The sequence below is a fragment of the Uloborus diversus genome, chromosome 5, assembly GCF_026930045.1.
Source record: "Uloborus diversus isolate 005 chromosome 5, Udiv.v.3.1, whole genome shotgun sequence".
Taxonomy (NCBI): Eukaryota; Metazoa; Arthropoda; class Arachnida; order Araneae; family Uloboridae; genus Uloborus; species Uloborus diversus.
In genome coordinates, this window is record NC_072735.1 from 184,946,146 (window position 1) to 184,961,069 (window position 14,924).

The following is a 14,924-nucleotide window of genomic DNA, read 5'->3' on the forward strand; positions in this document are numbered from 1 at the left end:
TGTGTTTTTTCTCGCTTTGTATAGAAACAAATTAATGAAAATTTTCGTTATCAACTTTCGGATTACTAATTACGAATAATAATGAGTTCAACGAGCATTGCACGTCAAAATAGGAGAAAAAAACTGAAACAGCTTCCACCAATAACATCTCTAAAGGTGCCACAAGTGTTAATGTTGTCACCAGCTGCACTGGATTCGAGCACTGATTATGATGGATCTCCAAATTTATCGCAGTGTGATAGTGAACTGGATTCTGAAAGGAAATTGGAACAGAAAATTGATCAAGAGAAAGATTCTGAGGAAAAAGAAAACTTTAATGCTTCCACAGGTTGTAGTTTTGTTCAGTGCGACGTATCCAGTAGACCAGTTGGAAAGGTATTTATAGAAGAAGAAAGTAAGAATTATTGAACTTTATTCCCTTTTCTTTGGTTTCAATAATTTATAAATTTAGATAACTTGAAATAATTACTAAAGCTAGTCATTCGAACCGCCGATATTTCCTCTCTCTCTCTCTCTCTCGGGCTTTCAGTTAAAATTTTATTGGCTATCTTATTTTATTTCATACTTTTTAGTGCAGATCAGGCTTGAAAAATATTAAAGAATTAAAAAGCATGTTTCATATTTTACTTTTATTGGTGGATAATTTTATGTTTTAATGGCTTAATCCCTGACATGTTTTAAAAATTTTAATGCAAGTATTGTTTGATGTGGTTAGTTTTGTTTAAAATTAAACATGAAAAAAATTTAATTTCAGCAATAGGGTAATTCCACCATTAATTTGTGTGACATTTTTATCTTTTTTCTTTTTCAAATACTTTTCAAATTTCTTTTTCACCAGCTCAACTTTAAAAAATCAAGCATCGGTTAGTTTTGTTTTTAATTTACATACTTTTATGAAACAATTAGATTCAGTTTTTTATATGATTAGGGATTAAATCTATGAAATTTGAAACATGTGTGACAGCTGAAATCCTACATTGTTGCACACCTTACAAACTCTATAAAACTAATGATTAATTGCAAAAAAACCTTAAAATAATTATTTTGTGTATGCAGTTGTTTTATTAAAGTATGCAAATAAGCAGGGTTGCAAGTGGACTCAAGTAAAATTTTCTGAAGACAGTAAAATTTTTGAAAGCTCGTCCCCCCCCCTCCCCTGTGAAAATATGCACACAAAAATCACTGAAAAAAAAACATTTTAAAAACTTTTTTTTTTTTAAATAAAATTCTTCAGTTTAGAATTTTTCCAAACACAAATTTTCGGAGACAGCAACCCAAAATTTTCAGAAATTTCAGATCACAAACACTCCTCAAAATAAGATAATATTAATCAATGCTTGATTGTTTTTATTCTGAACCAAGGACGGATTCAAAGAATGGGGGCAATGCAAATCAAATTGTTTCTCTGAGGTTAGCAATCCTGCTATCAGAACGACTTCGGCAAAAACCAGTTAACCGTTAGCTCTATTGGAATGCTACGGTTAGTCACCAGTTAACCGCGATCGACTGGTAGCTCTATGCAAACATAACCAACATTTCCTGAAACAAATATTTAAAAACCTTACTCTTTTTAGTCAAATGTGCCAAATTTGTAATGTATAATTTTTGTTTAATGAAAACTACATGTAATGAAAACTATATATCTTGTGACAGAAATATAGTATAATGTTCCACATTATCTTAGCTTTGATTAAAAAAAAAAAAAAATGAATATTTAACATTAAACATTTAATAGTCATTTTATATTGCAATTTGTCACACAGTAGTAAAGGTTTTGTTGCAATTTCTATATCACAATTTAAAAAAAACGTTTCTATTTGTATTTTTCAGCATTAGCAAACCTTTGCTGCTGATTTCTAAAAATTAATTCATCTACCTACTGTATTAAGCAAATTATATCTATTGTATTAAGCATTTAAAAACTAATTTATCTATTGTATATATCTAATTTCATGTAATTATAAAAAGCATCAACTGACCTAGGAAGCTTGTATGTAGTGGTATTGAGCTTATACCTAATAACAGATATGAGTCACATTATTAGCACCACTGTAACTCTCATTTGAAGATAAAAAATATTATCTTACTTTAATAAACCATAGGTATGCACAGCCTGTCTCCTGTTCCACCCTTCTGCTTTTCTCAGATGAATTTTCATCCAGAAGCTCACAATTCTTTGCATTGAAAAAGGTGTTCCTTGTAGTGATGTTCCGGATATCCATATCTGTATCCGCGGATATCCGAGGAAAAATAAAGATCTGTATCCATTACTTTTTTGACGAATCTGAAACGGATCTTTTCTATTCTAAAAATTTTTAATATTTGAATAAGACTCTTAAATTCCGTTTAAATTAGGTTTTATTCCCTATTTAAATTTTAAGGTATCATTTCAGAAGCTAACAACCCTCTGAGACATGTTTTCTTTTTTAATTTTTAGTTTAATATTAGTTTTTGTTATTGATATGGGGTTTCTTTTTTTCTTCATTTTGGTTTTTTCCCGGTATCCTTCAAAAAAAGTGAGACAAAAGTCTCTATTTACTGTTTGTAAATGTGTTCCCGGCTCTGTTATTCCGTCGGTCGGAGTAATTTGGGTGGAATGGGTCAGTGCTGCATTTATGCTGAAATAAAATGCGAGAAATTATTTCTAGCCTATCCAGTAGCAACTTTACATTCTAGCTCCTGTATCCTACATCTACCGAGCAAGCTAGAAATAATTTTTCATTCTATTTAAGCATTAATGCTGCGCTGACCCGTTCCTTATAACTCTTCATCAATTTTAATGGAGATTTCTTCAAAGAGTAAATCATAGTCTTGATTATATTTTCGCCGCAGATGACATTTTTTGAAGAAGCAGTGTTATTATTTTGACGGGAATACCTTCCGCAATAAATTTTACACTTGGATAGTTGAATTGGGCAAAAACATTTTGAGATCCGTATCCGTATCCACGGATCTTGAACTAATGATCCATATCCGTATCTGTGGATCTACATTTTTAACGATCTGGCACATCACTAGTTCCTTGTAACACTGAAACACATGTCTGCAGTAATTTTGCAATTTTTGCGCTTCAAACGTTGTTTTATTGATTATTTTAATTTTCAGCACAAAGGTATTTATTCGTTATTCGTTACATGGGTAAAAAATTGCCACATGTGGTAAACTTATGTTTTTCAATTTTTCTTTGTCAAAGAACTTGTGGTCATTGCTTGAGTTGCATGTGCAGGGCCGTATTCGTAGGGGGGGTCAACGCCCCCCCCCCCCCGAAATCCAAAATGTTTTGTACCGTAAAACAGAAGAATTTTTTTTTTGCTTTCGAATGTCAGAAAAGGAAAATAACGGAAGTTTCTTACTCTTAATTTGGTAATTATTAAAAAGTGAAAATTTGAAGACAGAAAAAGTAATTCTAGTTTTCATTAGCTAAAAAGCATACTTGAAATTTAGACCCTTATTAGAACTTCCTTCTCTCTTTCCCAATTCAATTCAGGGCCGTCTAGGGACAAGGCAAACCCCCCCCCCCCCCTCTCTTACCAGTTTGGTAGATTTGCACTCCTCCCCTAAAACTTACACTGCACGGATTTGAAGCCGGGGACTCTCCAAGAGCCTGGCCCCTAGTTTCCGATTAGGCTAGTATTTGGTTACCAAGATGTGTCAGTTTCAGCTCCTTGACCTTGATACATCTTGAGTAAGAAGTGGAAAAATTATTATTCTCGCATTTTTAAGGTTATTTTTCAAAATAATTTTTTGTGACTGACACCTTCCATATCTTGCCATTTATTTAATACCGAATTCAGTATTTTCGAAGTTCTTTTGTTATTACTTGTTTTTATCTAAAGTCTAATGCATCTGTTAATATCTTAAGCATGAGTAAAAATATAGCACTTACTCTCTATTTCATTTTCTGCACTACTTGTGATTGAAAGAAAAAAAAATTTCTTCATATTATTCTTCTATAAGGCCTCAAAGTATAAATTTTTGTATCTATTTTTCAAAAATTTCCCCTGGACCCCCTGAAATTATAGATGTTCTACATCCCACTTAAAGGCCCACTCTCCTGTTATCCAAACCACTACAAGGTTAAAAAAAAAAATTGAAGGAAAAAAAAGGAAGAAAGAAATATAATAATAAAAATAACAACAGTGGAAAGCATTAAAAATCGAGACAAAAAACATCTTCTATGTTAAATATTTTTATGTGTATGTGTGTCTATATAAAGATATATACATATATGTGTGTGTTAGGGCAATGTATGACACTGGGCCCTTATGCATTATACAGGTGCTATTAAGTGTTAATATTATAAAAGATGAACTGATCATTAGTAAAAACAAAGTTCAAACAACTGTATATGAATTATATTGCAGACTTCTATGATATGCAAGCTGTTATATATATATTTTTTTGACTGTTGTTATGTTTTAAACATAGGAAATAACTAAATCACAACAAAGAAAACGTTTTATTGCATTAAGAATCATTTCCTGTTGCACTGTTTAAGACTTTTTTTTAAATATTTTTTCAGGAGGTTTTAAGGCTATTGATTTGAGCGAAAACTTCCAACCACATTTTACCAATGCTCCTCATCAGACAGAACTGAAGTCTGAATTGGGAATTGATCTTGCGTGCAGGACAGCCAGGTACTTTCATGGTATCAGTAACTTTTTACATGGAGTTCTTGGTGGCATGTCCCTTTTACATATTCTTCTGTTATTTCATCTGATATATTCTGAAAATTACGGCGAAGATCTGCTGAACCACTACAGTTTTTTATCACAACCTGTTCACAATGTTTTCAACTTTCTCTGTATTGTGTGCTGCATTTCTGCTTTTGACAGGTATGCTTTGAATATTTTACTTTGAAATTTTAGTTGAATATGCAATTATTTCAAAATTAAAGTGCGCAATAATTCTCATTTTGTTGGAAATGTTAAATGCAGGTATTTTTATAGTGAAAAAAGCAATGTATTAAAAAGAGATATAAGAATACTAAAATTACGAATATTCTTGTAAAAAAATAGCTTTTCCTATGAACTTTTTAATAAGAAAATCGAACTGCAACTGCTGAGAAAATCTATTACTACATGCTTTCATACAAGCTTGCAAAAAAAAAAAATAATAATAATAATAATAATAATAATAAAATTTAAAAAAAAAATAAATAAATAAAATAAAATAAATAAAAATAAATGAATAAAAAAAGTGCTAATGTGTAAGAATGAAAGTTGTTAAAATAAAATTTGCAACTTATCAGTTTGTTGCAGAACATGCAATATTACGAGCTGATTGTCAGTTGCAAAAGAAGAAAAACTTCTTATGAGAGATGTACCGAATATTCGGTTGCTATCCGGTATACTGCATATTCAGCAGACAAACTAAAGGTTCGGTTTAGCGGAATAGAGTAAACATAACTCATTTAAATATGACTTTAAACCAGAAAAAAAAACCTTATGTTAAACAGCAATAAATATCTAAAATCAATTTATTATGACTAAACGTTAACTGCTATTTTTTTAATATTACATAGGCAGCTTAAAAAATGAAAACAATTGGATATTAAATTTTGCAGTACTTTCAATTCTAAAGTTTCCAGGGAAGTTTCAAAGAAAGTTTCTCAGAGAACTGAAAGTTTCTCATTCAGGGTTTTCCAACTGGCGGGCCATGAGCTTAATTTCTAGAAAATAATTTGCACAGTAAAATTTCATGCTCGTAAGCAAGAAAAATAGTTTTTCGAAAATCTATATCAGCTAAAAATGCTGTCAGCAAATGAATACCACTCACTGTAAAATTCAAATCCATATATACGAAATTGTTGAGACTCTGAATGACACAGTTTGATGTGGACATCGTCTTTGGTGGTAGCAAGCCAACAACCTCTGTTGAATACATTTTATATTTTTTTTGAAAAAGTTTCTTTTTTACTTTATTTTGTAATTTATATTCATTCTGGTGTCAAGGATTTCCTCCCACAAAAAGTATTTTAGTTTTGGCTACAGTTATGTTGCGGCTAGCCTAGTGAGCCTTTGTTCTCAGCTGTGGTGTTTAAATACTCATAAGTGCGAAACCCCTGTTTTACACCATATGAAAAATTACAAATTGTTTAAATATAACAAATTAAAACTAACCAATGTAATCAAAGTTGAAAAATTCTGCTTTGTACTTAATGACAAAAAATAAAAATATCTGGCAATTTTTTAAAATTCACTCTTTAATTTTAATGATGATAAAATTATTTATCAGTTACTGAACAGTCTAAAATAGAAAAACTCACTAGAATTAATCGTAATTTGTAATAATATTTTAAACAATTTGAGTTTGTATCTGTATGTAAAACGTAAGATAAAATGCAAGATTCCCCATTTATGACACAATGAATACCATGATTCTCAGTGATCGAACCATACAGCAGGAAATAAATTCATTATTCCTTTACGCAGAATTGCAGATAAACATAAACCAAAGTAACTATTTACTTTATTTTTATTTCTTTTAAATTAATAATAATACTTTATGTAAATAAATTTATAATGTTAAATGGAAATGCATTTACATTTCACAAAACAGATGAAAATTTTTTATTTTAGTTTGCTATGAAATTCAAATATTAAAGTTAAAAATATTTAACCAAATATTCAGTATTCGGCCAAATATTCGGTACTTGTCGACTTTTTATGGTGATTTTATTCAATTGCGATTATCTTTGTGGGACATAAATTATTAAATGAAGGGATGTACACAGCGGCGTACGCAGACAAATCAGTTCGGGGGGGGGGGGGGGCTGAGCTCGAAAGTCTTTGAGCTGGGGGGGGGGATACTTATGAACTGTAGCTAAGAAAAGTTCATGTATCGCTTTTCTGATATCAATACGAATGTAAGATTTCAAAAATACATCATAAAAAAAAACTTGTTCTTTATTATAATTTTTATAATTAATTTTGAAAATTTCGGGGGGGGGGGGGCTGTAGCCCTATCAGCTCACCCCCTGGGTACGCCACTGGATGTACACAAAATCAATTACTGTAAATACTTGCATTATAGGGGAGCAAACGGACCTACCCACCTTCGAAGGTCTGAGATTGTTACACAGAGAAGTTATTTTAGAAATGTTTTCTTTTTTACAACTCACTTGAGGTTTTTATCAACTGATATGTAAAGTATCTTCTATGGTTAAATTTGGTTTTGAAGAAGTTACACATCAAAAAATTTTGGTTTTTCATCTTAATTTTTGTAAAATATACTTTTTAAAATTAACTTTTTCTTGACTACTCTATGTATAAATTTCTATATTTAATATTTTATGTAGAGAAATTAAAGTGGGGCAGTAAGAAAAAAAAAGAACAATAGAATGATATAAAGCGAGCATAAGATATAAAATTACAATGTTTTGCTCGTTCATGTGGCTTGTCTAACTGCTAGGTGCTCTTCAATAGTTTATTCCCTACAGGGATATTTATTGCATACTATTCTTATTCATATAATTGTTTTTTTTTTAAATTTAATATTTTAGTTTGTATAAGGATATAGATTAAATGATAAATCACATGATTAAATGCTTCATTGCCATTCCACATAGGGATTTTTCTTGTATTATATGAAAAATGAGTTGCTAGCTTTGTTTCTATAATTATTATTTTAAATTCATAGGTTAATATTTTTAAGAGGAATCCTCCAGCACTAGGGATTGCAATACTGTACCAAAAATGCAATACTGATATTCTGTATTTTTTTAACGTGATACCGGAATACCGGTATTAAGAAATCCCCCCCAATAACCTCCTTCAAAAACAATGTTTCGTTGCCATACTTTATTATTTTGTGCAAAAAGTGTATTACAGTTAAGCCTGCTTATTGGAATATCGGTTAAAAAAATATCCCACTTAATGTAATACGTTTTCAATGTACCAAACCATTGTAACTTGTAATTTTTATCCCGCATAATGAAATATCCCACTTATTAGAATACTTTTCAATGGCGAATTGGCTATTCCATTCAGCAGGCTCGACTGCATTTACTTATTGAACAAGTACAAAAAAAAAGAAATCAATATTATCAAGAAACATAATGTATCTTTTTGTCACTAAGTCTGGAGCACATTTTAGTGGAAAAAATTTCTGCAGTTGAAAATATTCTTTCTGAATTCAGGCAGGTGATACTGTTAATAATGCATAATACCCTGTAGTTGCCTTTCCCTTGAAATTCTTTATCTTCAAATAATTCGGTCCTTAACTTGTTTGTTTTGAAAAAAGCATTTTTGTAAGTGTTTTTTTTTTTTTTTTCATTATTATTTATAGCTGAACAGTTACTATCATGTATATAGTAATTGTTCTTCGAGCGACAGTCCTTTTCTAGTATTAACTGAAAATATATCCCGCAACTGATTATACCTTACCTCTTTACAAATGTTGAAGGTTTTATAAATATTACCTCGTTTGGTATAAAGATGAATAAGGAGACAGAGACAGAAAATTTCTGTTTGCTATACTAACAAAAAAACATTTTTTTTTCAACATTCAGTACAGAGACAAATATTTAAAGAAAACATCATAAAGAATTGCTGTCGTTGATGGTTCGAATGAATTGCTCATAGCACCAACATATTTGTAATTGCACTTAAGGTTAGTTTTCACTAGAGGGCAAGTCAAGGAAATTGAGAAAATAAAGACGTAGTTCACATGAACATAGTTTCATTTTGTAATCTTTCCACTACATTTATTCATTGATATTCTATAAATTAGTGCTTTTGAAGCCAAATTTTCACTTCAATAGATTGATTTTGAAACTGTCTCATTGAAAAAGAAATTTATATTTAAAATAAAGTAGATATCTAATTAGTTAAATTGAAAACTCTCAAATTAAAAACTATTTATTTTTTTTAGCTAATACCAAAAATACCGGCATTACAAAATTGCAAAATGGCTCCCCAGGGGCGCCGACTTGCAAAAATTATTGAGGGGGCTAGACGTCGCCGGTAATCCATGGGTTATGTAATCCCACGGCGTCCCCCCCCCCTCTTTTCCAAAAAAGAAAACAGTTCAGATTTTTTGAACCTTGAAAATGCCAATTTACATATTTTCTGGTGTATATGATTTATATAGACAAACAATATGCGGCATGGCGTTTTCAAAGTCAATCTAAGAATTTGTATACAAATTTTCTGGTTCAATTAGATCATGTCACTTGTCTTCACTGTGGGACATTTTTACAGTTCTATTTTGGGAGAAATCGTGCTGTTCCGTGGCTAGGCATTGATATAAGGTAGGGCACTTGACTTGCATGGAAGGGCACTCCCAGTGCGCCCAAATACAAAAAATATTGGGAGAGTGGGGGGCATACCACGGGTTTAACCCCGGGACATTTTTTAAATTGGAGATGGAAAAAGTAAGTTTTACAGTTTTTTAAGCATTTTAGAATAATATATTATCAACATTAGAATCCCGAAAACTCTACTCTCACTAACTCAACACATGTTTTGGCTTTGAAAAACGAAAAAAAAAAAACCACATGTACGGTATTTTTGTAAAAAGTTAATTTGATTTATAGTATTATAATTTTGTTTTTAGTCTATTACAGAATAGTGAATATATATCTAAAAAGATTGAAATTATATTTAAATAAATCTTAAATCATCATTTAAAAAATAAAGCATAAGATATTGCTGTCGCACTTTGATTAATAAGTGAAATATAGCTAATTTAAACTTGCTTTAAATAAGGCTCAGAGTTCATTAAATAAAAATAATATCCCACAGTTAATTTGTTTAATAAAGTTAATATAGTATGTAAATAGCGGGTTTTTATAGGGTCTTATATCCTAACTATATTTAAGTATTTGAAAATAACTAATGCAGTACTATAGTAATACGGTAATAAAATAGTACTAATATTTCGAAGTTTTATAAATCTAACATTCTATATGTAGTTAATTATCTATTTTACAGAGATTTTTAAAACTGCTTTAAATACCAATATTAGGGCTGTCTTTAGAAAGGTGCAAATGTCGACCACCTGACCACCACCTTTTATTACTGAATTTTACTGAATTTGAAGTCGTTGACGACTGGTCGAATATCCAATTCATCCAAAATATCTGGGTGGTTATGAAGAACAGCGAAGTTGTTCAATCGCTTCTGCCCCATTGTTGATCGAACAGACTATTCGCAGGTTCACACACTGGGACAAATTCTAAGCGCTCGCAGCAACATTACACTATCATTATTCACACAACTCGTTTTCAGTTAACATGCTTTTTACCGTAAAAATTATTTGTTGTAACCCATTACTGAATGTATTTTACAAGGTAACTAACTATCTTCAAACAAGGAAAATAAAAAATACTGAGACAAATTTGTGAGTTTTTAAAGCATTAAATAACTAATAATTTTCTTAAATTATTGAGAGGGCTCTGCCCCTCAAAATTTTTTTTTGAGGGGGCTCGGGCCCCCTCAGGTCTCATGGAGTCGGCGCCACTGTGGCTCCCAAATACTGGTATTCAGTATACCAGTATTGCAATCACTATCCAGCACAAATTTTTCATTAAGCAATTTTGTTTAAATAATGTAAAATAAGAGTTTGAAGCTTATAGAAAATTAATGCATTTTGATTTGCAAAAAAAAAAAAAAAACTTCCCTAACATCTCGTAATTAGCAAAATACATTTGATTCCACTTTTATAAAATACAAATGGATAAAAGGAAAAAAGATGAATAAAATATCTTTGAGGCAAATCTCTCATCCACTTTTCTGAAATTAGGAGCATTTGTTGGTAACTTGCTATTTGTCTGCATGCTGCATGAACCATACATATATTTATCAATAATGAAACTAAATACTTTGTTTTTGTAGGACTATATTGCAACTGCAATTATTAAAATCACTATAAGAACTTTTTAAAAGTACATATAATAGTTGTTACATTTTCTTACATTGAAATAACAAAGAATTTTAAACAAAATTAGTGTTTCAGGAATTCAAACTAAAATTTTTTACTTGATTCATAAAAGTTATGACAGTAATCTGCTTTACAAGATAAAATAACTTAGTACTGATTAACTCTCTGATGGTTTTGAATGTCTTATCAGGCCCTAGCGAGCATGTTTGAAGAATTTTACATTTCTTTTTTTTATGTTCATTGTCAAATAATCAGAGGCACAGGGCAATAGCTAGGCATTGATAGAAGGTATTGACACTTGATTTACATGGCAAATTACTCCAAAAAAAAAAAAAAAAAATCACAGGGGAGAAGTTCACACATCCTACTCATGACTCAGGACTGTCAGAGGGTTAAGTATATAACATTATATTACACAATTTCTGTTTCTAGGTTATTAATATTTTTTTTACTTGATTCTATCATAAAAGTATAAATAACATTTCCTTTTAAAAAAATTGGTGGTCAGGGCAACAAAAAGTTATAAAATTTGCCTTTGTAAAAATTGTACAAATTTAGGACAAGAAAGAGGGAACCAATAGTATATTTTCACCAAAATTCTACAAATTGATGACAAGAAAGTTAGAAATGTGCTGTTTTGAAAAATGTATGTCATGTCGCTTTCACAAATAGGTCTCCAAATAATAATCAATCATCAAGTAATTATTGTAGGATATTTCAAACAAGACTTTTTGAATGCATTGCTTATACAATGTTGAAAAAAATTCTATTAAAAAAAGTGGTAAACAAAATATTAAAAAAAAAAAAGAAGAAAAAAATCCCCATAAAAATATGTAGCTCTTTAATATTGCTATGACAGCCACACAAGTAAAATTTCAGGGGTATAGCTACATACTTGCTGCTCAATTAAACAAAAAACAATACAGTAAAACCAGAAACAATTATTTTGACAATTCATTACATAATGTAGTTTACATACAACTATGTATTTTTTTTTTCAGGTATGATATTGGTAACCCTAAGCAGTTGTATCATTCAATTAAAAGGTGTGACATAAAGGTTTTAGTGCTCATCATTTATCCCATTTGTTTAATTCTGAGTCTCAGCACAGCCAGTGTGGATGAGAAATTTTGCTTGCCACAAGCAAATTTAACAGCTTTGGAATTGCTCAAAGTGATGGTAAGTACTTATAAGTACAGCGTTAACAGACTTTCAGGGCTGTTAGAGTACACCTAAACGATGGGGAACCACTTAGCAATGTATGGTTGGAAACGCTTTCCTGGCGCGGTAGTGATGACACAAATCACCAAACGAACAAGACACGAATAAGAGAAGAAAACATATTTTACTATCCTTAGAAGAGTAAAAAAACTAAGAAAAAAGAACATGAAGAAGCCAACGATCGTCATCAAAAAAGGTGTTTGAAATTACGACCCCAAGCCATGATGCATGCCTCACATTTCCGGTTCACTGAAGATCGCATGTCAAAGGAAATGTCATGTGAAGTTGCGCATGCACCGTCATCTGATGCTTCGGTTTACGTAACAACATCTATCGTGTACACCAGACAAAAACTTACCATCATTTTTGCTGTATTAAAAATAATAAACATGTTTTCTCCTCTTATTCGTGTCCTGTCTTTGTGCTTGTGTCGTCACTATCCCGTCAGGAAAGTGTTTCCGACCATGCATTGCTATGTGTTTTCCCATCGTCTAGGTGTACTCTATCTGCCCTGTAAGTCTAAACGCTGTACTGATTCACCCCGTATAAACTAATAATAAGCATGGTTGGTTATTTTTTCCAGACGCAGGCAAAACTGGTAAAAAAAAAAATTAAATTCAAGTTATGTCTTTTCCAATCATGAATTACGATAAAACCCTACTCGTTGAGTTTCTTGTTTTTACCAATGGCTCCTATCACAATTGTAATTGCAAAAAAAGTGTGTGTGTAAAAACAATCGGCAATCATGGTAGCTCGAAAGGGAGAAGGCATCAAAATTCAGCAGTCTCCTAAATGAATCAAGAGTTTTCGCAGCTATGGCTGTACAATCGACTGCCACTGCAACGCAATTCGACTTATGCGAAATGGCTATGACGCGAATTTTTCGAATTCCTCGTCCACAACACGAATTATTTTTGAAGGAAGTATCGGCTTTGTTATTGGCTACTAAATACTGATTTCCTGAATATAATTACATATGTTTAGCATCACCGACAGCAAAAGTTCCCACACTAAATTATTCTACACATCGCGCTGTTAGTGCACCAAATAACTACTCAGTATCTTTCATTTATCTTTTTTTCATTATAAATATTAAAGTTGATGAAATATAATGGCATCTTAGTGCGCTGTTTTATCTAAAATTTATAAAGATGGGAGGAAAACCAAAGTTTCTGACAAAAAAAGGGTTAAGATTCTCAATATGCTTGAACAATTGCCAAATGTCAACGGTAGCACGACACAAATGAGTGAATCTAACCATACATACAATTAAAAAGTCGACCGTATTTTAAAATGTATTAGATAACAATCTGATCATGAAGCATTAATCTTCTTCATTTTTTACTCATAAATATTATTACTAATCCATTGTACAGTACTGCTGTAAAGCAGTATTTTATTATTACTAAACACTGTGCTTACCGTGTTGTTTTATTTAAGTCTTTGATCATTCATTTTGTGCACCTTAAAGTATTTCAATTAAAGTTGAATAAAACAGATTTTTTTTTCAAATACGGAAAAGATTACTTAAGATTAGTTCTTTAAATAAGAAACTGTAATTTACCGTTGAGGAATGCTTTAAAGCAGTTTGAGGGGTGTTTATAAGTTTCTAAAGGAATTTAGTATGCTACTAAAAAAAATTTATACCTACATTTTTCCAAAAGGCAAAATTTAAACTTATGAGAGGAGTCTTGGAATGTATCCCTCGTGTAAATCGGGACTCGACTGTACTTTGGTTAATTTTGTTTACTTTATCCTCTCTGATGTCCAGCATTTTTCTTTTATAGGAATGTCATGGTGCATCTTTAATTTTAATTGTTATTGCCAGGTTTGTTCAGTAATATAGAAAAAACTAATTTGGGAACAGCATACAGTATTTTTTTCTTTATAAAGGACTTGTATGCAAAACTGAAAATTTTGGTAAAATGAAAAAGTAATTGGCTAAATAACTAAATTAAGCCATTAAAAGGAAAATAATTTTCCAAATAAAAAAACAAGCTAGTACATAACATGGAAATTATCATTGAAATAATTTGCGATAAAACTTAAAATGCTCCTCTAACACATAAAATAATCAGCTAAATATGTATATTGAGTCACAAACATTAAATGGACAATTAGAATAAGAGGAGCAAATATTGCAACGATGAAGCATAATTTTTCAACTTCTGCCAAGGTAGAAAATAAACAAGCACCAAACCAAGTGTTCCAGTACCCATACTGGAAAATAGCTGAATTAACAAGATCATACTGTACACAGCTACAAACTAGCATTAATGCAATTTTAAATTGAATAACATTATTTCCTACAAGATCCTTTCTCTTTTCCAACAAATATTTTATTTTTCTTTATAGGAATCCCAAGATGAACTTTTTTATTGGAAAACATTGAGCCTGAGCAAATGTTTTGGAGTTCTAATAGGATGGATCATTATATCTTGGGATCCCAATAGCAATTTATTTTATAAAAAGCTCAAAGGTATTAAAGAACAGAGCCGAAAGTCTGGAGGACATTTGAGAAACAGCTGATTTAATATATGCTTTTATTTTTGATACTGAGTGAGCAATGATTATATATGAATGCAATATTTTAATTCATTATAACATCTCCGATGTTTTTATCTCGACATTAACCACCTAAAAAATGTAAATAAAATTTTATTCATTTGGATTTTTCCTGTAATAAATGATCATTTTGCATTTATTCGGTAATCACTTTCTTTTAGCAATGCTGTCCTTATGAGTGTAAAATTTTGTTTCATTCTGACAAATGATTTTCAGTGCTTCAATTTTTTTGCTATAGTGTACTATAAGGTGGT

The 14,924-nt window shown here is 30.9% G+C and overlaps 1 protein-coding gene across 1 annotated transcript; it reads left to right on the top strand.

Annotated features, from left to right (window-relative positions):
- LOC129222816 (transmembrane protein 237B-like) lies at nt 1-14,732 on the top strand. Its single transcript, XM_054857367.1, has 4 exons — nt 1-394; nt 4,523-4,835; nt 11,886-12,063; nt 14,461-14,732. Exons 1-4 carry the CDS (start codon nt 82-84, stop codon nt 14,632-14,634), a joined length of 978 nt encoding a protein of 325 aa, XP_054713342.1. The 5' UTR covers nt 1-81; the 3' UTR covers nt 14,635-14,732.
- The last annotated feature ends 192 nt before the right edge of the window (nt 14,733-14,924 follow it).

Coding starts and splice junctions, on each gene's coding strand:
- LOC129222816 (XM_054857367.1), top strand. CDS start 82: ATGAGTTCAACGAGCATTGCACGTCAAAATAGGAGAAAAAAACTGAAA. Junction 395..4,522: donor GGTATTTATAGAAGAAGAAA/GTAAGAATTATT, acceptor ATATTTTTTCAG/GAGGTTTTAAGGCTATTGAT. Junction 12,064..14,460: donor TGGAATTGCTCAAAGTGATG/GTAAGTACTTAT, acceptor TTTTCTTTATAG/GAATCCCAAGATGAACTTTT.